This window comes from Myxocyprinus asiaticus, chromosome 4 (assembly GCF_019703515.2).
Source record: "Myxocyprinus asiaticus isolate MX2 ecotype Aquarium Trade chromosome 4, UBuf_Myxa_2, whole genome shotgun sequence".
Taxonomy (NCBI): Eukaryota; Metazoa; Chordata; class Actinopteri; order Cypriniformes; family Catostomidae; genus Myxocyprinus; species Myxocyprinus asiaticus.
The window spans coordinates 38,809,915-38,835,376 of NC_059347.1; the positions used below are offsets into that span (position 1 = coordinate 38,809,915).

The 25,462-nt window shown below is 38.1% G+C and overlaps 1 protein-coding gene across 5 annotated transcripts in view; it reads right to left on the reverse strand.

Annotated features, from left to right (window-relative positions):
- Positions 1-25,462, reverse strand: part of camkk1a (calcium/calmodulin-dependent protein kinase kinase 1, alpha a) — a 140,568-nt gene that overhangs the window by 38,069 nt on the left and 77,037 nt on the right. For all 5 annotated transcript variants that reach the window (XR_007897095.1, XM_051696695.1, XM_051696693.1 and 2 more), the window contains 2 exons: positions 13,003-13,050; positions 12,711-12,764 (listed from right to left, as the gene is read on the reverse strand). Coding sequence is in view for 4 of the 5 variants with exons in the window: in XM_051696695.1 (XP_051552655.1) it covers positions 12,711-12,764; positions 13,003-13,050 (102 nt within the window). In the remaining variant the exon portion in view is untranslated. The remainder of the gene's footprint in view (positions 1-12,710; positions 12,765-13,002; positions 13,051-25,462) is intronic.

A 25,462-nucleotide genomic window follows, 5' to 3' on the forward strand; every position in this document is an offset into this window, starting at 1 on the left:
TGGGGGGTGGAGTTAGTCAGACTGGTGGTGCCCCGGCCTGAATGGGGCGGGGGAGGAGTGTGACGAGTAGGAGGGCGTGGCCGGGCCGTGAGGCTGCATGGCTGCCGCTGAATCAGTTGATCAGTGGGAGAACGAGATAAAGGGGAGCCGGAGACGCCAGTTCGAGAAAGACAGAGACGCACGCGGCCGCGTTGCATGTGTGTTTGTTTATGTTTGTTTAATGTTGAGTTTCACATTAAACCTTATGTTTACTGTTCAGCTAGTTCCCGCCTCCTCCTTTCCCATCCTTATACTGTTACACACCTTATGTCTAATTTCTCCTCTGGATGGCCACTATCTCACAAGCAAATACAGCTCGCAATAGCACACTTGTCACGAGTCATATGCGCTCAAACCTTTTGAAACAGCTGCCTACTCGCTGCGTGTTCACTACATTGTCGGAAATTAAGGGGAACTTGGGGCAAAAATGGCATTAAAAATCAGACAAATGCACCCGAAATTCAAATGTGGGGGCAAAAAATACCCTCGTAATTAAATCTTCTGTTTTTTATTTGTAACCTCTGATATAGTTGATGTTGATGTAATTTTTAGGATAAGATGTGTACATTCTCAGACTTAAGAATTTGTATTAATTAATTGATTAAATTTACATTTTGACATAAACGGAAGACACAGTTTGTTTTAAATTTATGAGACAATTATGTCATAAAGGTAAAAGTGTCCCTGAAAATCAAATAGAGGGGGCAAATATTGACCACAAATCTAAAAATTAATTTCTGACACTGGGTCACTACTGAAATAAAGTGATTTAATTGTGAGGAAACTTATAAAGATGTTATTTTCTATAAGATAAAATAGTCTTATAGCCATTTTACAGGTATCATTGTTTAGTTGGGGACTTGGTGTGCAGAAAACATTTAAACTGAAGTCATCTATATCAGTGCTTCTCAAACATTTTACGCCAAGTACCAACTTCAATAAAATCAGAACATTCAAGTACCACCTAGTCACCACAAATGTTCACTCAAATATTTTTTTCAGAATTCAACAGATATAAATTTTTTATGTAGTCTTAAGGATTGTGAGCAACATACACAATGCCATATTTGATTAATATCAATATTCCTGTAGTTTACACAATCAGCAAGAGTGTGTTTCTAAAATCAAACATACTAATATTAACATTTAGAAGTTTTGCAATCCAGTTCAAACAACCTACTATACATATTTAGAAATTTGGAGATTAGGCATTGCTAGACCCAGTTTTTCATCTTAGCCCCCCCTAAAATTATGCAGCTAGCTAAAATTATGCATCACCCTTAAAAATATGTGATAATGTGCACGTGATCTATTAAAACATCGGCTGCAGTAAGCTATCTGAGGTTCATTTTACTCTGAATCATGCCCTTACCAATCGTTAACTTGTCAAACTAAGTATTTTCCTTCCCTCTAGTCATAGGCGCACAGCTGTCTGACGCGTGCTCCATTTCTCTGTCCCTCATCCGAGCAATCTTCCAGTGAAATAAAAAACAAAATACAGCCAAATACAACCCAGTGCCTTTGAGTCAAAAGCACTATTTAAGATCATAGACTTTAAGGAAGTCTGAGAATTTGTAAAATAAACAGAATGATATCTTGCCTCATTCGCATCAGTATTTGCTGCTCTGTTTTCTGCATGGGAATAATATTGTGGCGTACGAATAGAGACATCAGCGCAGTTGCGTGCAACGAGATCGTTACCTATTCACATCCTGCACTGCCGATGTAAAAAAATAAAAAATAAAAAAGATGGGCTACTTTAAAGATATATTACAATTGTAATCATACATTAGAAATAAAACAGGGAAAATATTTGAATGAATTTTTATTTTTATTTTTATGTAAATATCCTGGGTGGTGCTGCATACCACTGGTGGTACCACAGTTTGAGAACCACTGATCTATATATTGCTTTTCTCTTTTCTTTGAAAATGAATGTAGTCAGATGATGTTACTTTAATGTTGTAATATTTGGATTAGTTTATTGATTCAAGGTCCCCACGGTCATTGAAAACCTAGAAATATCAGGGAATATTAAGACTGTGATTTCAAGACCTGGAAAAGTCATGCAAATTGTTTAAAAAAAAAATTTTTTTAAATCAAATAATTTTACAGTGAATTTATATATATTTTCTAGCTATATTCAGCTCTGAAATATTTTATTGGCACATTGTACTCTTGTACTATTATTGTATTCCAAGTAGCATGTATGTACTGTGCATGTATTTAATGTGTTTTATTTCAAGTTACTTTTGGTGCAATAAACAATCTTAAGTAGCCTGCCTTTCTTTGGGGGCTGGGTAGCTCAGCAAGTAAAGTACCACCCCTGGAGTCGCAAGTTCGAATCCAGGGCTTGCTGAGTGATTCCATCTAGGTCTCCTAAGCAACCAAATTGGCCGGGATGCTAGGGAGAGTCACATGGGGTAACCTCCTCGTGGTCAATAGAATGTGGTTCGCTCCCGTGGGGCACATGGTGTGTTGTGTGTGGATGCTGCGGAGTATAGCGTGAAGCCTCCACATGCGCTATGTCTCCACGGTAACGCGCTCAATAAGATAAGATGCGCGGATTGACGGTCTCAGACTCAGAGTCACTACGCCACCATGAGGACCTAGAGCGCATTGGGAATCGGGCATTCCAAATTGGGGACAAAAAGGGGAGAATTTTTTTTTAAACTACTATAAATGTGTTTAAAAAATGCTGAATTGAATCGTTAATCGAATCGTATTTCATTGTGAATCGAATGTAATTGAATGATTTAAAATTTGCAAAAATCATTTTTGAATTGAATCGAAAACCTGTGAATTGTGAATCGAATCGATTCGCTTTCAACCCAAAAATTCACACCCCTAGTAAATATACAATCACAATACTTTTGAGACGTATGAATAAATAGTTTTTGTAATAAAATTTACAAGTTCGATTTGTTTTATTTTTCTACAGCGAGGCTCAATTTGGAAAATGCCCTTTTGCATGAACTAAGTTTGAACATTTGAAAGAATGGTATCTAACTGAAAGGGTTCTGACAATTTACTATTGTTAAAAGAAAGATGTTTTGCCAACATGTTACAAAGTGAAAAACTGAAAAGAAATTTGAGGCCAAGAATGAGAAAGACTAAAAGAGCAAGGCAGGAGAATGGATAGAAAGAAAAAAGACTAAATTTTAATTTGAGGATTAATATTACCTCTAAAGAAAAAGAGAATGTGTGGTAATTGTTAGCCCTTTAATCCCATGCTCACAGGTTCATGCCATCAGTGGAGACCAATGCTCGGTTGCAATAAACACCTTAAGTTTTTCCCTTAAGTATAACACTTAAAGTGTGATTTCCCCTTACCTGAGGGAATGACTTGAGGGTGTTGCATATAATCCCTTTGACACTTCTCTTAGTAAGGGAAACCATTAAGGGATTTACTACAGTGAGCGAGGTTTTACCGTAATAAAATTCTACTGTTACCATGGACACGACATGTCTCTGCCAACTTCCAGAAGATCAGAAATGTCCCGACCAACACTTTTATTTTACCACATAGAAAATACCTTAACTTCACCCTATTTTGTTATTTAAATTATAACAACTATTAGAGTTTCTATGTATCATTATTTACATGTAAAATATTGTCCAACCTCTTCTGAAGCTGCGTGAATTTTTTGGGTTACAACGAAAAACACAGGTAACCTGAGGAGAAATACAGGCTGCTCTGGAAAAAGATGTTATGGTTGTTTCAAGGAGCACAATACGTGATACTTGAACAAAAATTAGCTGCATGGTCGAGTTGCCAGAAAGAAGTCTTTACTGCGCCAATGCCACAAAAAAGCCTGGTTACAATATGCCCGACAATGTTTGGAGAGGGGTCAATAAGGTCTATATTGAAAAGAATACCATCCCCACTGTGAAGTATGGTGGTGGCTCACTGATGTTTTGGGGGTGTGTGAGCTCTAAAGGCACGGGGAATCTTGGCAAGATGAATTCAGCATGTTATCAGAAAATACTGGCAGACAATTTGCATTCTTCTGCATGAAAGCTGCACATGGGACGCTCTTGGACTTTCCAGGACGACAATGACCCTAAGCACAAGGCCAAGTTGACCCTCCAGTGGTTACAGTAGAAAAAGGTGAAGGTTCTGGAGTGGCCATCACAGTCTCCTGACCTTAATATCATCGAGCCACTCTGGGGAGATCTCAAACATACGGTTCATGCAAGACGACCAAAGACTTTGCATGACCTGGAGGCATTTTGCCAAGACAAATGGGCAGCTATACCACCTGCAAGAATTTGGGGCCTCATAGACAACTATTACAATCAGAATCAGAATCAGAATCAGCTTTACTGCCAAGTATGATTACACATACAATGAATTTGTCTTGGTGACAGGAGCTTCCAGTGTACAACAATACAAAAATAGCAGCAAGATATTGATAATAATAAATAATAGAAAATAGTCATACACACACACGTACATACACACACAGACACACACATACATACATACACATACGTAGTGCAATCTAATACAAATCTGTTATCTGTTATGTACAGTGCAAATACAAATACAAATCTGTTATGTACAGTGCAAATTTTTATTTTTTGTTTTTTTTTTCCCAGAGGAATGAAATGGCAGAAGAAGTTGGATGTGTTGGATAAATATAAAAAGCACTAAACTGTGTATTGTACATAACTGTTCATGAGATGGATAGCCTGAGGGAAAAAACTGTTCCTGTGCCTGACGGTTCTGGTGCTCAGAGCTCTGAAGCGTCGGCCAGAAGGCAACAGTTCAAAAAGGTAATGGGCAGGGTGAGTGGGGTCCAGAGTGATTTTTCCAGCCTTTTTCCTCACTCTGGAAGTGTGGGGGGGGGTAACCAATAATCCTCTCAGCAGTCCGAACTGTCCTTTGTAGTCTTCTGATGTCTGATTTCGTAGCTGAACCACAGTTATTGAAGTGCAGAGGACAGACTCAATGACTGCTGAGTAGAACTGTATCAGCAGCGCCTGTGGCAGGTTGAACTTCCTCAGCTGGCGAAGGAAGTACAACCTCTGCTGGGCCTTTTTCACAATGGAGTCAATGTGTGTCTCCCATTTCAGGTCCTGTGAGATGGTAGTGCCCAGGAACCTGAATGACTCCACTGCTGCCACAGTGCTGTTTAGAATGGTGAGGGGGGGTCAGTGTTGGGGTGTTCCTCCTAAAGTCCACAATCATCTCCACCGTTTTGAGCGTGCTCAGCTCAAGGTTGTTTTGAATGCACCAGACAGCCAGCTGTTCAACCTCCCTTTTGTATGCATACTCATCATCATCTCGGATGAGGCCAATGACAGTGGTGTCGTCTGAAAAAATCAGGAGCTTGACAGAGGGGTCCTTGGCGATGCAATCATTGGTATAGAGGGAGAAGAGTAGTGGGGAGAGCACACATCCCTGGGGGGCACCAGTGCTGATTGTACAGGTGCTGGAAGTGAGTTTTCCCTGTCTCACAAGCTGCTGCCTGTCCGTCAGAAAGCTGGTAATCCATTGACAGATAGACATGGGAACAGAGAGTTGGTGTAATTTATTCTGGAGTATAGCTGGGATGATGGTGTTAAATGCCGAACTGAAGTCCACAAAAAGGATCCTTGCATATGTCCCTAGTCTGTCCAGATGTTGCAGGATATGATGCAATCCCACGTTGACTGCATCATCCACAGACCTGTTTGCTCGATAAGCAAATTGAAGGGGATCTAGAAAGGGTCCAGTGATGTTCTTCAGGTGGACCAACACAAGTCTCTCAAATTATTTCATGACCACAGACGTCAGGGAGACAGGTCTGTAGTCATTAAGTCCTGTGATTTTTGGTTTCTTTGGGACAGGAATAATGATTGAGCGTTTGAAGCAGCATGGGACTTCACACTACTCCAGTGATCTATTTAAGATCTGTGTGAAGATGGGGGCCAGCTGGTTAGTACAGGATCGAAGACACGCTGGTGAGACGCCATCTGGGCCTGAAGATTTTCTCGTCTTTTGTTTCCGAAAGATGCGGCTCACATCATCTTCACAGATCTTAAGTGCAGGTTGAGTAGCAGGAGGGGGGAGGAGGGGGGTTGCAGGAGGTGTTGGTGTTTGTGTGAAGTGAAGGTCAGAGTGGGTGTGGGGTGTGAGATTGGGCCTTTCAAATCTACAGTAGAACACATTCAGGTCGTCAGCCAGTTGTTGGTCCACCACAGGGTTGGGGGTAGGAGTCCTGTAATTTGTGAGTTGTTTCATGCCACTCCACACTGATGCAGGGTCGTTAGCTGAAAACTTGTTTTTCAGCTTCTCAGAGTATCTTCTTTTAGCCACTCTGATTTCTTTGTTCAGTGTGTTCCTGGCCTGATTGTACAAGACTTTATCCCCACCCCTGTAAGTATCCTCTTTGGCCTGACGAAGCTGCCTGAGATGTGCTGTAAACCACGGTTTGTCGTTGTTGAACTTTAAATAAGTCCTAGTAGGAATGTACATATCCTCACAGAAACTGATATATGATGTAACAGTATCTGTGAGCTCGTCCAGGTCTGTGGCTGCAGCCTCAAAAACGCTCCAATCCGTGCAATCGAAGCAGGCTTGTAGTTCCCGCTCTGCTTCACTGTTTGTATTTGGGCAGTTTACGTGTGAGGTTTCCTTTGTTAAAATCCCCAAGAATAATAATAACTGAGTCCGGGTATTGTTGTTCCGTGTCTGTGATTTGATCAGTCAGCTGTTGCAGTGCTGTGATCACACACGCGTTTGGCGCAATATACACACTCACCAGAATAAACGAGGAAAACTCCTGCGGCGAGTAGAAAGGCTTACAGTTAATAAAGAGCGCTTCCAAATTAGGACAGCACATCCTCTTTAACGTTGTTACATCTGTACACCAACTTTCATTGATGTAAAAGCATGTTCCACCGCCTCTCGTTTTCCCCATTAACTCCACGATGCGATCCACTCTGAACAGCTGAAAGCCCGGCAGATGTAACGTGCTGTCCGGAATGGCTTCACTCAGCCAGGTTTCTGTGAAGCACAAGGAAGCAGAGGTTGAAAATCCTTGTTTGTGCGGGTGAGGAGATGTAGTTCGTCCGTTTTGTTTGGAAGACATCAGAGATTCGCAAGATGAATGCTCGGCAGGGCTGTTCGAAAGCCGTGCTGACGGAGTTTGACCAGCGCACCGGATCGTCTCCCTTGCCTGCGTCTCCTGAACAACAAAGCCGCGCCTCCAACTAAAATATCCAGCAAAATGTCTGAATATTCAAAAACCAGGAAAAGACTGTCTGGTATAAGCTGTCGAATGTTCAGCAGTTCGTCTCTGGTAAAACTGACTGGAAAAAGATTACTAAACACAGGACAAACAAACAAAAACAACAAAACAATAAGGAGCGCTCCACATCCGCGGTGCCATCATGATGTCAAAAGACTGTAAAAGACTGCACGCTGTCATTGAGGCTAAAGGGGGCAATACACAGTATTAAGAACTAAGGGTATGCAGACTTTTGAACAGGGGTCATTTAATTTTTTTCTTTGTTGCCATGTTTTGTTTTATGATTGTGCCATTCTGATATAACCTACAGTTGAATATGAATCCCATAAGAAATAAAAGAAATGTTTTTTGCCTGCTCACTCATTTTTCTTTAAAAATGGTACACATAATACCAATTTTCCAAGGGTATGCAAACTTTTGAGCACAACTGTATATATATATATATATATATATATATATATATATATATATATATATATATATAAAAATTCATGATATATTGCAAATGAACTTATGGTATGATTTTAATGCATCCATCGTACAGTTTATAAAGATGCAGAGAGCAGATAATACTAGGCACACTTCTGGTTTGTGTGTGTGTTCCTATTAGATCGCCCTCCAGCTTGTTAGTGATTTCTCATATTGCGTGACCATCAAATCAGTTTTTCACCGCTAAAATGGTCTAAACGGTGTTCTCCCTAGCGCGAAAAATTCACCTCGGCACACTGTACTCTTCAGTTGGTTTTATATTTCTTTATTTTTAGAAATCTTTAAACTCTAACCTATTCTTAAGGTGAAGTTTTCCTAACCTTAAGAAATACTTAGGAAAATTGCAGTTAAAGGGCTTTATGCAACACTCAGTTCTCTTACGACTCAGTATACTTAAGCTGACGCATATGGGGAGTGTCCTTCTACACGACCTAGTTGAAACCTTTCTACAATAACGCCAGGATTGGCTATGGTGTTTAAGCCCCGCCCTTTTAGCAAAGCTGTGAGGTATAATAGTGGGCACGCAAACACCATTCCCCAGAATTTTCTTCCTTCAAGACAGTGATTCATCTCTCGTCTAGAACCCTTCTACTACTTCGCTGTCGACATACAAGTGTCAGCGGGCAGATCTTCAAGGCAACGAGAAGACTCTCCGCTCCCCTGCAGTGTTCCAGTAAACATTTACTCCGCCTCACCGCTTGTTCCTAAGTATTCTTATGCATCAAAACCTCCCCCGACAGAAGGAACGAAGCAGGGTGAGCTAGGTTGAATGCTCTCTAATGGGCCTCCAGGGGGTGGGAGATGGAAAAAGGAAGATGCCCATCACTTCTGCTGAGTCCAAAAATGGCCAGTTCGTTCTGTCAGGTTTGAAGTGAGGGAAGGACCCAAATGCAGGAGGCAATTCAATGGGCTTTTATTAATACAAAAAATATAACAAAAACAAACAAAAACTACCCCGAAGGGGAAAAACAAACCCAGTCCACGGTGACAACACAATGACGGGCTGGGCTGGAATGGGGAAACAACAGAAATTCGACTGGACAGGAACATGGCTGACAGAGATTTAACAGGGGACATAAAAATAAGCAACATCCCACAACGAACTAGCACCAGACAGAGCACAAAGGGAGATTATAAAGGGAGAGAAATCAGGAGGGAAATGAGGAAGGCAGGTGAAACTAATAAACTGATAATCCAACAAGTAACAAGGCAAACGAGAGGGCGGGGTTATCACTGAAGACAAGACAGACACGAATGCACAAGGAAATGAGAAAATACAAAACCATTCACATAACACGAGACAAAACACAAGTGTCTGGACTCAGCCATGGAGTAAATAAACCAAACCAATCGAAGTGGCTAAATCCAGACACAAGACATGAAACAGACATGGAACACTTACATGTCAGGGATCTGTCACAAAGGGGAAAAAACCTAAAACTAAGGGCAGAACCCTGACATAATTCTCCTCAAGGTTATGTTTTCAGCCATGCCATTTTGCTATTGTGAGAAGTGTTGGTGGTTTGAGTGTTTGTGGCCTTTTTTTAAGCTTAAAGGAGCCTGATCAATCTCATGTGACCTATTTCATTAATAAAGAGTTTTCATCCAGTAAATAGCCACTAAATAGATGCGATATGTTTTGGCACTACTCTTTGTACACTCTAAAGATTGTAGTGTGCAGACACTTCAGGCCATTAGGTACCTCAAAGATTCTTAAACCACATCATATAGCACAAACAATCATACCGCAATCAAAGTCATTTAGATAGTGTGACTTCACCAATTTGTGCTAAAGACCACATGAAATCAAAGTTGGATTTTTCTGGCTTTTAGTCCATGTGTGTTTGCTTTGAGGCCATCTACTCCTGAATGTTGACATTTTTCCATACTTAAGCAGATATACATTTAAAAGCCATTCTTTCTACTGGGAAAATGGACCCAAAATATTAATGACTCATTTTGCACTACACAGATTTTTGTCCAATCAAATGCTCTCTTGAATGAGAATGCCACTCCCCCTCCAACCAACCAGCAAGTAGCAAATCATAGTTCATGGTTGTAATGTAACAAAAGCCTGTTGGCTATTTAAAAAAAGGGAAAAGCCCTTAGATATGGGCTGCCTAAACTTCATATTAGAGATGCCGCAGTGTGAGTTTTTGACAGTTAGGTCATTTTCTTATTATGTAACAGCACTGAGGCAAAAAAGTCATCCTATCACAATTGCACGTGTTATTGGACAGGATTATTATGGATACATGTACACTAAGCGCAGCCATACAATAGGACAACTGATGAATACACTGAGAATGATGCATTTCAAAGTTACCAGAGTGCTTGGAGTCATAGGGTAATCCTAGTTGAACTTTCAAAAGTGCAGAACTGTAAGATTATTGTGGGTATGCAACATATAGTTCATGGCATCAAACAGTTTTTTTCTTCTGCAACAGTTTATTAAAGCAATCTGTTGTCAGTCAGACACATCACCATCAAGAATCGGCAACAGACTCCATACAAATACCGTCCTTTAATCTGTCCGACAAGACTTCACAAAAAACAAAACAAAACAACAACTGTGGTTTGCATAATAATAACAGAAACATTGCTTAGAGCAGGCATTGCTTTAGATCTTAAAGCATGATAATGATTAAAATTGACATTTATTGGATGTGTACCTTTATATGACATCTGTATGTATTATATCCGTTGTCTTCAGTAACCCTCAGTCATTTAAATGCTCCCAAACAGCTGGATATGAGTCTGGTGGGTTGAATTCCTCTGTCATATTTTGGAGTTTGGGTGTAAGCCCCAGTTTCACGTGAATTGAAAGTTTACATTCAGTCCGCGACACCTAGCCAAGCACCATGCGGACACCGTCAGTAACCATAGCAAAAGCTCCACTGACCATCCAGGAACAAGCACAAGAGATTACAGCGAAAAGCTCTTTTATAATATATATTATATATCATTAATATTTTTGCCACATGTAAAAATAATAAATAATTTCAAGGTTTTTAACCATAGATTCTACATTTTTACAGTTAAATTAACCATTTCTAACCGCGGTTAATAGTAAAAACGGTACAATAATCGTGACATCCCTACTTCATAAGACAGACAACTGTGGTCGGCAAGTGATTTCATGGGGTATTTAAAAAACAGGTGTACTTAATAAAGCAGACAGATTATTGTAAGTGTATGAGCTTTGTGTAACACAGTAACAACAGTATTAGTGTACATCTATGTGTGTTTTGTCAGGGCCAGAGATGCATATTGTGAAGAACAATAATAATGTTTGTGATCCGTAATGAACAACTCCAAATGAAATTAAGGACTGTTTCACATTCCTACCAACACATATTATTATGTTATATCACAACACTCCCCTGTCTACTCTCATTTTCATTAACATTAATCTACTCTGCTCTCTCCTCCATCATACTCTTTCATGCCTCTTTTCTCTCTCATCTCTTTTTCCAAGTCCATTGTTCCTTTACTTTGCTTCATGCCTTTTTCCTCTTAGATTTTGCTGTCTCATTTTTATCAATCATGTTGCATCATTTCAAGCTGTACCACCTCCGCAGCATTCCATATGCTCCCGTGACATACAGATCATGTGAACATATTACTGTCACAATATACACCTCATGTTTGTGCTTAAGTTTGGACATTATTAGCTTTTACATCAATGAATCCTTTAAACAAAACAAACACTGCACACACGTCAGAGACATGGCCTAATGGGTATTCCAAATGCTGTGACGTACAGGAGATACAATTTCAAGCCTGGCTCGGGTCACTTGCTGATCAAGTCCTCCCTCTTCTCCCCAATGACGAATTAAAAACTGAGAGGTAGTTTAAAGCTCGAGGACTCTTGCGTTTAGAGGCCCTTGGGTGACGGCCCAAATTGCCCTATGATTAATCTGTGCTTGCTTCTCCCTATTGTTTCTGGTCTCTCTTACTATCCCCACTGATGAAATGGCAAAAAGGCTAAAAACCAAGTGGACTTAAAGTTGATGTGTGCAATTATTTTCATTGTTAAAATTCCATCTCGTATCTCAGCTTATATGCAGAGTCATAGACTTCAGCTTTAATCGGAAGATAGATAATGGTAAGTTAATTCTCCTTTTTGTTAATTTATATGATGCTATGTTTGTTGTAGTCTCTATAACTTTGAATACCTTTTTGTCATTAGATTGAGTGGATGAGCAGAAGTATCAGAAAAAATAAATTTAAATAGAGGGTGGGCTGTGCTGCCATCTTAAAGGTGCACTCAGTAATTTTTTCCCCATTAAAAAAGTTTTACTTCTAAAGAAGTGAATTGTTATTTGAAAAATATGTATAAAATCATGAGCACTCACATGAGATGAGGACTCTAGTCATATCAGTAACCTTATAAAAGCTGTTTTATTCTACATGGGGCAGTGATGACCTCATGGAGGCTGCATTTTAGAATCACATGACCAGCTGAATACTACTCGCTTAATCTCAATAACCGTCTTGTTATTGGACACTTTCACTCTTGGATTAAATTAATCATGGCTGATTGTGAATAGTAAATTTCTACAATGGCATCTGTAACTGAAAACTACTGATTTTGAATGATGCTGCATCCACACCACTAGGTGTCACTGTAAGTCCAAGATGACACAAACAGAAAGTTATTGAGTGCACCTTTAAGTATAGCATTTAGATTTTTGGTATGCTCCATTTTTTCTGCTTTTCTTCTTCTAAACAGCCACAAAAAAAAAAAAAAAAAAAAAAAAAAAAAAACACACAAACAATAGAGATCCAAACAAGTTCATTAACATCTTCACCCCACCACCTCACCCCCCTAATTATAAAGTTCTGCAGTGATCACACAATACTTTTCCAGTCTACAGTCAGAGCTAACGTAACAAGGATGTCCAAATATGTGTTACAAATTTTATTTTAAAAGGTACTTACATAATATTTGTCATCATCCTCATTGTATGCCAACTTGACAACGCCATATGAGCCCTTGAAGATAAAAGATATAGAGAAAGGGGAAAAGATAAACAAAATATGTAGAGTGAAAGGAGTCAGGCTGTGAGACAGTGCCCAAGGTCAGTCAGTGTCTGAATGACTTCCAGCCATGTGACTGCTACAAACTTCATTGATCTCTATTATACACTAGATAACCATGGCACTATATTGAGCCTATATGCACATAAGAAAACTACACAATATGAACATGATGTACTGCAAGTGGACTTACCTTCCCAATCTCACACTTTAACTTGTACTGGTTTAGCTGAATGCAATCCTGAGATTAAAAGTGAGCAAGAAATAGAAGAAGAGAGACAGAGAGTTAGCACAAATTATTTCCCATCTGCACGCACAAAAAGAGCAATGACACTATATTAATATACAGTATTATATACCAGAGGGAAGATGCAAGCCTGATACAAAAAAAACAACAACAAAAAAAAAAACACTCTGTGTCTGTTTCAGAGTCTTTTCCAGATGCCAAGAAAGGAAACTGCAGAAATTACCAGCACAAAACTAACTGTTTTGCACATACACGCAATCTAGCACCACTAAAGGCAATTCCAAAGACCTCTAACTCGTTCATGATGACCAAGAGCGACTTCAGATTGTACTATAGAACTACTTTCTTTTGAGGGATGAATTATCTAATGTAAATTCGAGAGGGGGAAAACATTAAGAGTAAAGCAAAGCTCACCTTACATTGTAAGATTTTCAATATTTTAAACATGGAAAACAAAAAGAAACACATTTAATACATAATTTTATATAAAATAATGCATTTAATATGGAAAATATCTATTCTTCATTTTTGTCTTTGCCTTATCACTCCCATTCAGTGAGAAAAATGAAACTTCCATGGCCCTGCAAGTATTCTGAGCTTCTTAGATATTTGTGCAAAACTTTTGGAACTTCTATAACCACAAATGATCAGTGTTGTATGTGTGTTGCAGTGGCTGTTTAATGTATTGCTTTTTATGAGCACTGTGGACTCTAAACAAACGAGACATCATGTTTAACTCTTGGAGCAGGGAAAATAAATATATTTTATGTCCATTCTTTGAAGGTTCGATTTTCATCATCGCCTTCTGTTTTTATCCTTCTGAGACCCGAGCGTGACTGCTCTGTGCTTTTTTAATTTTCCTTTTTGATTTTTAGTACCCCTTAATAAACATGAAAAAAAAAAAAAAAAAAAGACCAAACAGTTTTCCTAAATGTCCTTATATGGGGACAGCAGATTTAAATTGTGCAATTTTAAATAATACCAAGCTATTAGTCTTTTTTTAAATCAAATTGTTTATTATCTTTCCAGGAGTGTTGGTTATACATGTTTCTAAGACGTTATAGACATTAGCTGACAAACATTAAAGCTGCTTTGGAACAATGTGTATTGGGAAAAGCACAGATAAAAACTATATAAATAAAAGCTGCATAGGAAAGCAATAGGATGATCCCTTGCTCCCTAATTAGTTAATGACCTCCAGTGTGCTATCTGTCTGCACTGGTCTCAGAACAGTTCAAAATGCTCCATATAAAGCCTCTGAAAGCAACCTTTTTTTCTCAATGTGAAAATGCACAGAAAATATTGTATTTCTGAGCAAAAAAAGCCTATTGCCCACGTCAGTGGTCACTGTGTTAATTTTCAAAATGGCATATTGGATGAAAATAGAGACTCAGTCTTTTGACTCAAATAGGTTTCAGGTAATAGGTAATACGCAGGTAAAAACTTAATGAGGTTTCTTACCAGATGTAGCTTTGTTGGCCTTTCTCCCAAAAACAAACTCTGCTGTGATTAGCACCATATTGTTTTATCAAATGACTACATGTGTTGAAATTTAAAAACTTTACTGACAGCCCAGAGTGTTCTGAACTGAAATCAGTCTTTTTAAATGTAATTAAATTATGCATAGAGTATATCGAAGACAAAACGGCCTATATAGCGAAGACAAAATACAATGTCCAGTCAGGAGGACGTGCAGTCAAACAAGGTTATAATAAACCATCATGTCGTCATGCCCATGTGTTCATGTCACATCTGTATCAACTGTTGTGACTAATCTCTTTTCTAAGTCTGAAGATTTGTTAACAGCTTAGTAATTTGCATAAATAAATCTGAAGGCTAAAAAGCCTTGAGATGACTACCCTAGGGTCGCCAAGCTCACAAGAATCAAGATAATCTCCTCCAGTCATGAAATTATGACTGAGCTGTTAAAGGAGCTGTTCCACACCCAGGGTCGTTCCACAAACAAGCCCCTTACTTAAGTAGTAATATTAGGAAACAGAGGGATGCTGTGAATGCTGATCAACTGGCAAGTACAAAAACACTTCCGTGTATGTGCTCTTAGCTGCAAAGTATTCTCAGCAGGCGACATTGTGACAGTAGACAATTCTGCCCTAATAACACAAATGATAAATCCTTGCCTTTTGCTTGCTGGAATGAATTGCAAAAATCACAGATTTTGTAATGAGAATGGAAAGAGACCCAGAGAATCCTTCTTTATGTTCACTTAGAAAAGCATTCAATTTAGTTTGATTAAAATGAACACTTCTAGAACCTGTGTGCTATTTTCATTTGGTTCATAATGTTTCAATCATTATGTTGCTGTCTTGAAAAGAAATGTGGCCCTAATTGAAGTACATAGTACAGCTCAGTTACACCCCTGCTCAACACCATTTCAGAAACCACATACATATTTAACCAAAGGGAGACTCGGAGCAACTTATAGTGGCTAGAAGAAAAAATGAGAAAAAGAAAGCTCTTGAAGGAAACAGAGGGAAAGTTAAAAATTAGAGGACACAAATACATAAAATATTGATGATGTGATTGAGGATGTAATGATATCTGAAAATAGATATATCAAATATACACAAAAACACCAAATGGCTATGTATGAAAAGAGAAGATGCTAATTTGAACACTACTATTTTGTTTAATCGAAAATTGGAATGGAAAAGAAAAGGACCAAGAGGTAGGTACAGAGGAACAGAGAGAGAGAGTGTGTGTTTGAGAAAGAGAGGGAAAGTGGACTGTTGGCTGTTGGCTGAGTTCAGGATATTGCTGGCACATGCTCAGTGAGCCCTGCACTGCAGTAAACTCACACCTGCACACATACACACAGAAGGTCAAAATTAACCAAGTACAAGATCAGATGATGATTCATATCAATTGAGAGAAGAGATATCCACACTTTTTTCCATTAAGAGGACATGTCCTTAGTGATGTGTTCTGTGATGCAAAGGTGCTGCTTACTGGTTACTTATAGAGTTATGTGAGGTGAAGGTACAAACACTGCATTCTGAGGGTAAAAAAAAGGCATCACTTCCATTTGAAATTGATACCCCTTCAAAATTAATTGCTTTTCCAGGCATTGGACAAAAAACAGATTTTCCAGGTGGCTAATGGTATTGTATAGCTCCTTCCGTCTGGTAATGCTTCAACAAGATTCCACCCCTATAACCTACAGAGTACAGGCCACTCTACATATGAAGGATACACAGAGTCAGATCACATCTGAGCCCCGTCACAACAAATAAAAGCACACGACTGCTTCCTGTGAAGGCAGAGATGCCTCCAGGGGCCAATGAGGACTAGAGGAAAAGACAGTGATAAAGATGAAAGAAGGTTTCAATGACTCTGAGACGGAAAATAAAACGATTAAGTGAGACAGCTGAGGATTAGAGCATGGACTCCTTTTTCACTTTAGTCCTCTTCCAGCTTGGTCCTTTTTTTCTGTCAAAACCCGGATTAAAATGGATAATCTTGGGTTTAAAAAAGATATAACCATATTGGGTTTTCAAATATTGTACTACACTCATATCTGGGATCACAAGGTGTAAGTAGCCTATGTATGTGTGGATGTGTAAATGTGTTAGTATATGTCATGCTGGACATACAGAATGCATAAAGTATTTTATAGAAAGGGCATGAGAGCTTAATTTCATCAACAACTTCTGTTTATGTAATAAGCCATCATGTCATTGTGCTCATGAGCTGACGCTACATTGGAATTAACTGCTGTTGTGGTGTTCCAAATGACACACTATACACTATGCACTTACAATATACACTATTCACTCAGCCATGTAGTGTATGAATTTTCGAAGTGTGGCATCATCCCAAATGGAAGACTTTACAGTTTTTTATTACATGGAAACATTCGCCGTTTAACAGCTGAAGGAATTGACATTTCAAACACACATGATGTGTTTCTGCTAGCTTTAGCGTTAACCAAACTCAGTTTAACACTTATAACTCAAATAATGAAAATTTTCACACAGCGTGGGGTGATGGTAAAGCATTCAACTAATATTTGTAAGGTGCTGTCTTCACTGAAGTTTCGCTAGTTGCAACATTCTCCATTAATTACAATTGTTTTGTCAGACCACCCTTAAAAAAATAAAAATAAAATTGTTGCAAATTCGCCACTCATTATTTTATAAGCTTGCTATTCTGTGCAAATGTTTGCAGCTCTTCAAACCATTTGCAACAATGAAGAGTTTGCCTCAGAGCTCATCTGCTTGTGAAAATAACGGGTGCTGAATTTGCAGCAAGTTTGCACCCCTTCCGCTATGTACGGCAAGCCGTGAGGGCTCGGTGTTTAACATTCCATGCTCCGTTTTGGCGGTTGAAGAAGTACATGATCCGGGTACTCATAGTCCACCTCTTTTTGTTGGATTTTTAGTGTTACTGTAACATACTACTTGCACTACGTACACTACAAAATGGCATAGAATAGTGCAGAAGTGTGCTGGATGCACATAGTTTCTTTTCTATGTATGAAGATTGTTCTGCAGCTAAGTCATTTGCATAAATACATCTGATTGGTCAAGACTGTTGAGGAGACCACCCAGAGTTACCAAGCTTACAAACATCAGAATTATTTGATTGAAAGGGTGTGTGTTTTTTTTGAGTGAAGAAGAGAGTAAACAGAAACAGAAACAGACAGGAAAAAAGCAAAAGCTAAAAGCGGGAGAGAAAGAGTAATGTCTGTGTAAAACTATGTGAAATCTGACAATTACTTTGACTGTTCTGTGTTGCTTTACCAATGCAGCCTCACATTACTACTCAACTTGCAGACACACTTGTGATACACTCCTTACTCCCAGAAAAGAGAGTGTGTATGACAGGTGTCTGAAGTCTGAAGACATAGAAAGACAAATCTGCTTTTGCATGTGCTGTGCTGTAAGTCTAAAGGCCTTGATATACTTCCTACGAAATCGAAGAACAAACGAGTGTGACATTATTTAGAACTAAATATGGCCAAAAATAAGGTGTTTCGGTGGTTTGTAACAGCTCGCTGGGGCGAATATTTAGGAAAAATTCTATTCGACACGTCTTGCTGCTATTGGTCCACGTCATCGGTAGGTGTGACATGGAGCTCCACCTACCTTGATGCCAGCAGCAAGTTCTGTTTATGTTGTTTAGTCAAAATCAGTCAACATGAACACATCGGCGTGTAGAGTTATTAGCGAACTGGTGCAACTTACATACATCTGTATGATCGTTCACTTAGAGATATTTTCCAAGACCAAGTCATGTGATTTATTTTTGTTTAATTAGTCTACTTAAGGAATCAAATCTTCTCAAATACTCTCAAGTGCCAGTTCACTCGTGCCATCTGCAATGAAAACCATTCACACATCTGTCTGAAGTAACATATGTCATGATACTTCTATTGTCTTTATTCTGAACATTATCACTTTTATACACTTATCTTTGCACTAGTATCAGTGTCATTATTATAAATCAAAGTAACAGTGTGTAACCGGTGCATATAATGGTATAGCGTGTTAGCGCTGTAGGAATATCCACAAACGAAGCCATCAAATGAACACAACACCACATTCCACAGATCAGAGAGATCCCCCATCAAGCCATTTGAGAGTCATAAAAACGAATCCACGGTGCCTAAATTGCTGAAGGAGACCGTCTCCACCATTCCTGCTTCATCTCAAACTAGGGTTTGTAATGACAGAGTTAACCCATATGGAAAACCCTTCTTTGTTTCACAAACTTAAACCCTCTGTAAGACCAAATGGCCAAGTAAGACCTTGTGACCTTAAATACATAAATCCGCGGCCATATCAGGAAACGGAGACTCGTGAAGGAATCCATGAACGTTGTACCTTCACTGAGTTAACCCTCTTAAATGTACAGAATGCATTTAAACCTACAATGTACACAGTACCTAGCCTTGCTAGATAATTCTGAAAATCACTTTGACCTGTGTTTACTTTTATAACTGACAAATTAATGATTACAGCCGATGTACCTTTTAAAATGTGTAGGAATTGTAATCACTTCTAACTAACAAATCAATAAGTATAATCGTTAATCTTGTATTATTCATCTCAATCTACTAAGAATGATAACTAACCTGATAATATACCCTGACAATCAGGCTTCTCATAACGTGTAATGTTTTATCCATGTTGTAAAACCAATGAATTAACCAATATGATTGGTAATCAGGGATTTTCATGTTTTGTTACATGTGTAATATTTATGAAAGTGTGTCACATTTAGTATGTAAATGTTTGCTTGTTTATGTAGACAATGTTGATGACAACGAATGTCATGTCTCTTGCAACGTTTTCAAGATATAAAAGTTAATGATTAAACATTCACTATTTTGAGCGGGAATCTACCACACAAAGGATCGTAAATCAACTGTGAAGAGGACAGACCAGTCGACCATGTGACTCTGAAAAGCCACTTCTGAAAGTCCCGAGGAAGCCTCTCACTCTCTGCTCTACGGTTCAGACACCCGACGGGAGTCGCGAGTCCTCCTTGCAGAAGGCCTCGCTCTTATCCAGACAACAAACTATCAGTGATCATAACAGAGTCCAAGACATCGACGAAACTAACTTTCTTCAAACGCCAAAGAACCAAGCAACACAAGGAAATGCAACGACACGCAAGTACATCTCCAGACTTTTGCTCAAAGTGCTGGTGTATTAGTTAAATACTTTGGGTAATCCGATTGCAAATCGATGTAGACTCAAAAAAGGATAGATGGTTCTTAAGGCATTGTCACCAGACTCAACACTCATACAACTATGTATTGATCATTTATTTCACATTCTGTCACAACTCACCAACCTGTTTCATGTTGTATGTGTTAGATTAGTTTTATGTTTAGAATAGCAATAAAGTTTGTATTTAAAGATAATTTGACTGTGGTATATTTTGATAAATAATCTCATCCCTGTTTTTAAAAGATTTAGCTTCAAAGCTATACCTAAATATGTGTAATATTATTTTCAATAAGCCATGAGAATAATATTACTCCAATAAGTGAATTAACCATAATTCCATTATTAAAGCTAATTCCTTACAGTACAAATTGTGAGCGGATACAGCAAGAGGTTGTATTACAATTTTAATGGTGGAGAATTTTATTCAGACAAATAATCTAGTTATTTGTCATTTATCTAATTTATGATGGTTGTTGAATACGACTAATTCCATTATAAATTTCCTTACATAATAATGTAGAATAAGAACAGTTTAATTTAATTCCTAGCTCACACATACTGTTTTCCTAATGTATTGGTGGTCGAATGCGTGCAAAGATCTGAATTAGTTATTTGATGTAATTCGCTATAGCGCATTAGCGTCATGAATTCAGAATATAAACAAGACAAATTAAACTTTTTCTACTGCATATATATGTTACTTTAAATCATCATCAAGTGATTCAAATGGCTTCTTTTACTGACCTCATGTGAAGTCTACCCATAGAATGAGGCATAAAGTCATAGATAACACATTTTAATTTAACACATTGGTTAAGGTTTTACATGTAGCGTTCTCATATTTAAATGTATTTCTAAATGCCTCCCACAGAGGTGTGGCGGGTGTCTGAATGTTCGGAAACAGTATACCGTTGCTCGGCTGTTTAGAACTTCTTTTTACCCTTGAACAAAGAACAAAAAGGAACATCTCCAGAAGTGTATCAAGGCCTTAAGAATACTGTGGATTCTTAAAGACTTAACTGGAGCTGCTGAGAGCAGAGAGAGAGAGAGAGAGAGAGAGAGAGAGAGAGAGAGAGAGAGAGAGATACAGTTGTAGGATAATGAGGGAATAGGGCACCTCAACATCAGAAATTAACAAAATAACATACAATTAAATAAAATCCCTTAAGATTAGGTATCCAATAAATTAAGTAATAAATTGTGAATATAATAAAACACAAATCAGTGATAACCATCTCACGGGCACTAACGTGAATCATAGCAGAACATGTGAGAATGTGGGAAAAATGTGCTGTGTCATTTCTGTCACTAAAACACTTCAAACAAACATTGCAGAGATATTAGGTATTAATACTAAAATCCTCAGAAGTTTCTGCAACTTGAAATTAAGTTTCTGAAACTTCTTAATTTCATATTTTTGCATGTAAATGATAAATCTTAATTTCAGTCACAGTGAAATTGAAATTGTTATAATATAATAGGTTAAATGATTTCTGATTGTTTCCTGTTACCCCATTAGTCTTTGTGTATAAAATGCCCTCATGTTCTCCCTGTCTTTGTTGGTTCTTATCCTTTGATGGCTGTAGTGGTTTGTTTAGTTTGCGTGTGTTTCTGGTTTCGTGTTTCTTTTGTGATTTCATTTAAAAAAAAGCCTGCACTTAGATCCATGGCCTCTCATCTCTCATCTCTGTGAACACTACACCTGAGATTGTATTATAAATTAGCATAACAGTACTGAATGGGAGTTAAAAAGATTAAAATTAAATCAATGACAGTAACTACCTTAGAAACTAAACTCTGATGAGCTCCTGCAGTGGCGGAGTGGACCATTTCAACCTGACACTGTGAAAAACATGTGAGAGAGTATCCCCTCTGCTGCTACAGTATCACTGGAGGACAGAGGGAGCAGATCAGGACGAGAACACATCCACCTGATGCTCCTCTCAGTGAACAGAGCCTCTCATACTGCAGTTACTCTCAAGAGATGACACTCAGAGCACCCCTGCATCTGAAGACCCGATGTCACACACAGGTTTAAGCCCCATTAATGCACACACAACCACACAAAACAATAGAGGCACACAGACATTTTACAGGATTGTGGCACACACAGCCATACACACAGACCACCTCAGCAGGTCAGAACAAAGACATGCTTTGATAGGAGCAGGTTGTTATGGGTGTGTGTGGAGAGCAACAGGCTGTGTATGAATGAAAGAACCCTTATTACAGTATGACTGCATGGGTCACCACATGACTTTGACACTAATCACTGGAAATGAGTTTTGGTTCAAATACAAACACACACAAGCACATACACAACACAAATTCTTCCAAAGGTACTAATGCACCCGATGAGACAAAACAGTCAGGTCTGACCAGATGTCAACCTATATTGACTAAAGACAGTGATATGGCTGCTTGTGTCAAGTTTAAACCATTGATGCTCGCATATAGAAAAGCCCTTGGCTCCGCAACCCCTATCTACACACACTTTTTTAACTTTATGAGTTGCGGCTCGTGGTACCATCTCATAGAAGCACAAACTCACTTTCCCGGACTTTCACTTCCACTGTTCCTCACTGTTGGATACGATCTTCCCAGCTCCACCCGAGCAGCCGATTTGCAACAGCCAAGTAAAATCTAAAGATGCATCTCTTCCGAGAGCACTTGACCCAGTCGTACTAATGCACTAACTGTCTTTCTTCCTTCATTAAACAAAACTAAATCCTTTCTTTCACAGTCTCTCACTTTCTTCTCTGCTTGTACTTATCTGAGCAAATTTGAAACTCTATATAGCAGCACTTCTCACATTATTGCCTTTGCCCCCTTAGGATGAACTGCTTTTGTTGTATTCCTCACTTGTAAGTCACCTTGGATAAAAGCATCTGCTAACTTAATTTTAGTCATGGCAACTCTCAGAAATATTTAGCATGTTAATGTAGGCATGACATATTGATAGTATATTGATCTTGGCAAACTAGATCTGCTACGCTGCTGCTGCTGCAGAACAAATCCAGAGACTTGCTACTGCTAGAAAATATACAGACATACTGAGTAAAGCATGTGGACATGTTGCTGCTGCACAATTAGACAAAATGCAAGACATGATGCATCGAGCATGTATAATATGCTGCTGAACAAATAGACATTAGAAACAATCCCCATGTAGCAGATCTAGACAAGTGTCACTAGGGTGGAGGTGGGTTTCAGAGAAAAAAACTCTGAAACTGGCTGAACTGCAAAACTGAGCAATTTAAATGTTAGACAAAGAGAGAAACGCAAGTTGATTGGATACTCGATAACATGCCAAAGGACCAATCAGCTTACTTCATGCGAGTCGATTTGCTTAACATGCGTAAAATTGCGTAAAATGTAAGCGAGACAATTGGCTAACAGATAACAAGTTAAAAAATCTATAATGCTTGCGCCAAAGATGATCTTAGGTCATAAATGTAAATGTATAATGTATAAATGATACTCCAAATCAGTCCTGTTATGCATCAGTAATTGTTCGTATAAAGTCATAAAATTGATGGAAAATTTAAATCCATGTAAGGGTGTTTTTTCAATTATGGGCACTTTTGGTCCTGTGTACTTTTAGTAATAAAACTCCCTTAAAACACATTTTAAACTCACTATTTTATTTAATGCGTCTCTTAACAATATACAACAGTGGATATGAATGTGAATAAATGTACAGTTGTAATTTTCACCTCATCTCAAATCACCATTCATTTTGTGGTGGAAATTACTTTTAATTTTTGGGGGAAAAAATACTAAATACACACAATTAAGTGCAATGAAATAATATTTTCACACTTAATTGTTTGCAAAATTACACAATGCTTGGAAATGGCACACAACACACATATTCAGTTTACAAGTAATAATTACCTTGATTTATCTGTTTTCTTCACACATCACGTCTCATTTCTTCACTGACGCTGTGATCTCCTAAATAAGTCCACTTTTGGTTTATGTTTATTTCACTCTTTGTATAGATTATCATAGTTTTCAAATGTAATAATTATTATATTTTATTGATGGATTTTTATAAGATCTTTTAAAAGAGTAAGAGCCTGGTCTATGCCAAGGCTTAACTTTTTCATAAGTAGGGTCTAAATTCCTCTGCCATGCCCCCCTGGAATGAGTTATTTTTGCATGTGACACTGCACAGCCTGTAGAGGGGGGTTGTATTGTTTTAAGCCTTTTTTTGTTTTATTATTTTATTGTAATTTTTGATTTCTTGTCATAAAAAAAAAATACTGTATATAATAGTTTACAGTAAACATGAGAACAAATGGGTTATGTCTGCTGTACAGTTTTTTATTTATTTATTTCATTTTTATAGCCGTATTTATGTTTTTGTCGTGCCAGCCACCTCGGTAGTTGATGTTATACAGTAGTCTCTGTAATAACATTCAAGCGTATTGGTTGACTGATGAATGTGCCTGTGCACGTGCATATGTGTGTGCGTGTGTTTGCTTAAACACAGTGAAACAACTCTGGCTATATCTACGACTTCAGGGGCTAATACAGCTGCATGCAGACAGAGATGTGTTCATTAATTTCTGTTTTGTTATTTATTTATTTATTTATTCATTGCATCACAAATGTCATGGACTCGGCTGAACTCTGAGTCAAGTCTGAATAAAAATGCATCTGAGTCCGTGACAAGTCCAAGTCCATTAAAATTGGACTCGTGACTCGGACTCGAATCCGAGTCCAAACTCGATTACCCCAACTCTATCTGTGAGTATACGAGTTTTAAACTGTTATTGTTGTGCTTTTGTGAGAGTTTGGCTGTCTCTTTCAGAAAACGAACATTTTATATGCCTGAAAAGACTTTGAGTTGCTGTTTGTGTGAATGAAAACCACACCTGCACCTAATAAGTAGACGGCTGCATGCATGGGAAAATCACGTTTAGATATAATGGCTGTGCATATACAAGCTGTGAACTGTTATCGTGGTACTTTGGTGACAATTAGGCTGTTTGTTACATAAAATAAACATATTATGTGCTTGAAAAGACTCTTTGAGTAGTTGTTTGTTTGACGAATGACAACCACTACTAATGTAAACAAATGGCAGCACGCATCAGAAGAAGATCGTGCTTGAATATCGTCTGTGCATATAAGAGCTGTAAACTTTTTATTGTGGTACTTTGGTGATGAGTTGGATGTACACTACCGGTCAAAAGTTTTGAAACACTTACTCAATCTTTATTATAAGTAATTAAAACTATGAAATAACATAAATGGAACTATGGGAATTATGTTGTGACTCAGCAAAATCCAAAATTATATTATATGTTATATTTTAGCATCTTCAAAGTAGTCACCCTTTGCCTAGAATTTGCAGACATGTACTCTTGACATTTTCTCAACCAGCTTCTTGAGGTCCTGGGATGCTTTTTAAACAGTATTGAATGAGTTCCCATCTATATGCTGGGCACTTATTGGCTGCTTTTCTTTATTATTTGGTCCAAGTCATCAATTTCAAAAACTTTTTTTTTTAATTACATTTTAGATTTATAATGAAATAAATTAATATGGTGGCACAATTATATTTTTGTCTACAAAACGAATTTCAAACATTTAAGCATACGCCTTCAGATCAAAAGATTTTTAAGATCATGGGAAACATTTCAGTCAAGTGTTTCAAAACTTTTGACCGGTAGTGTATGTATATAAAATAAACGTATTAT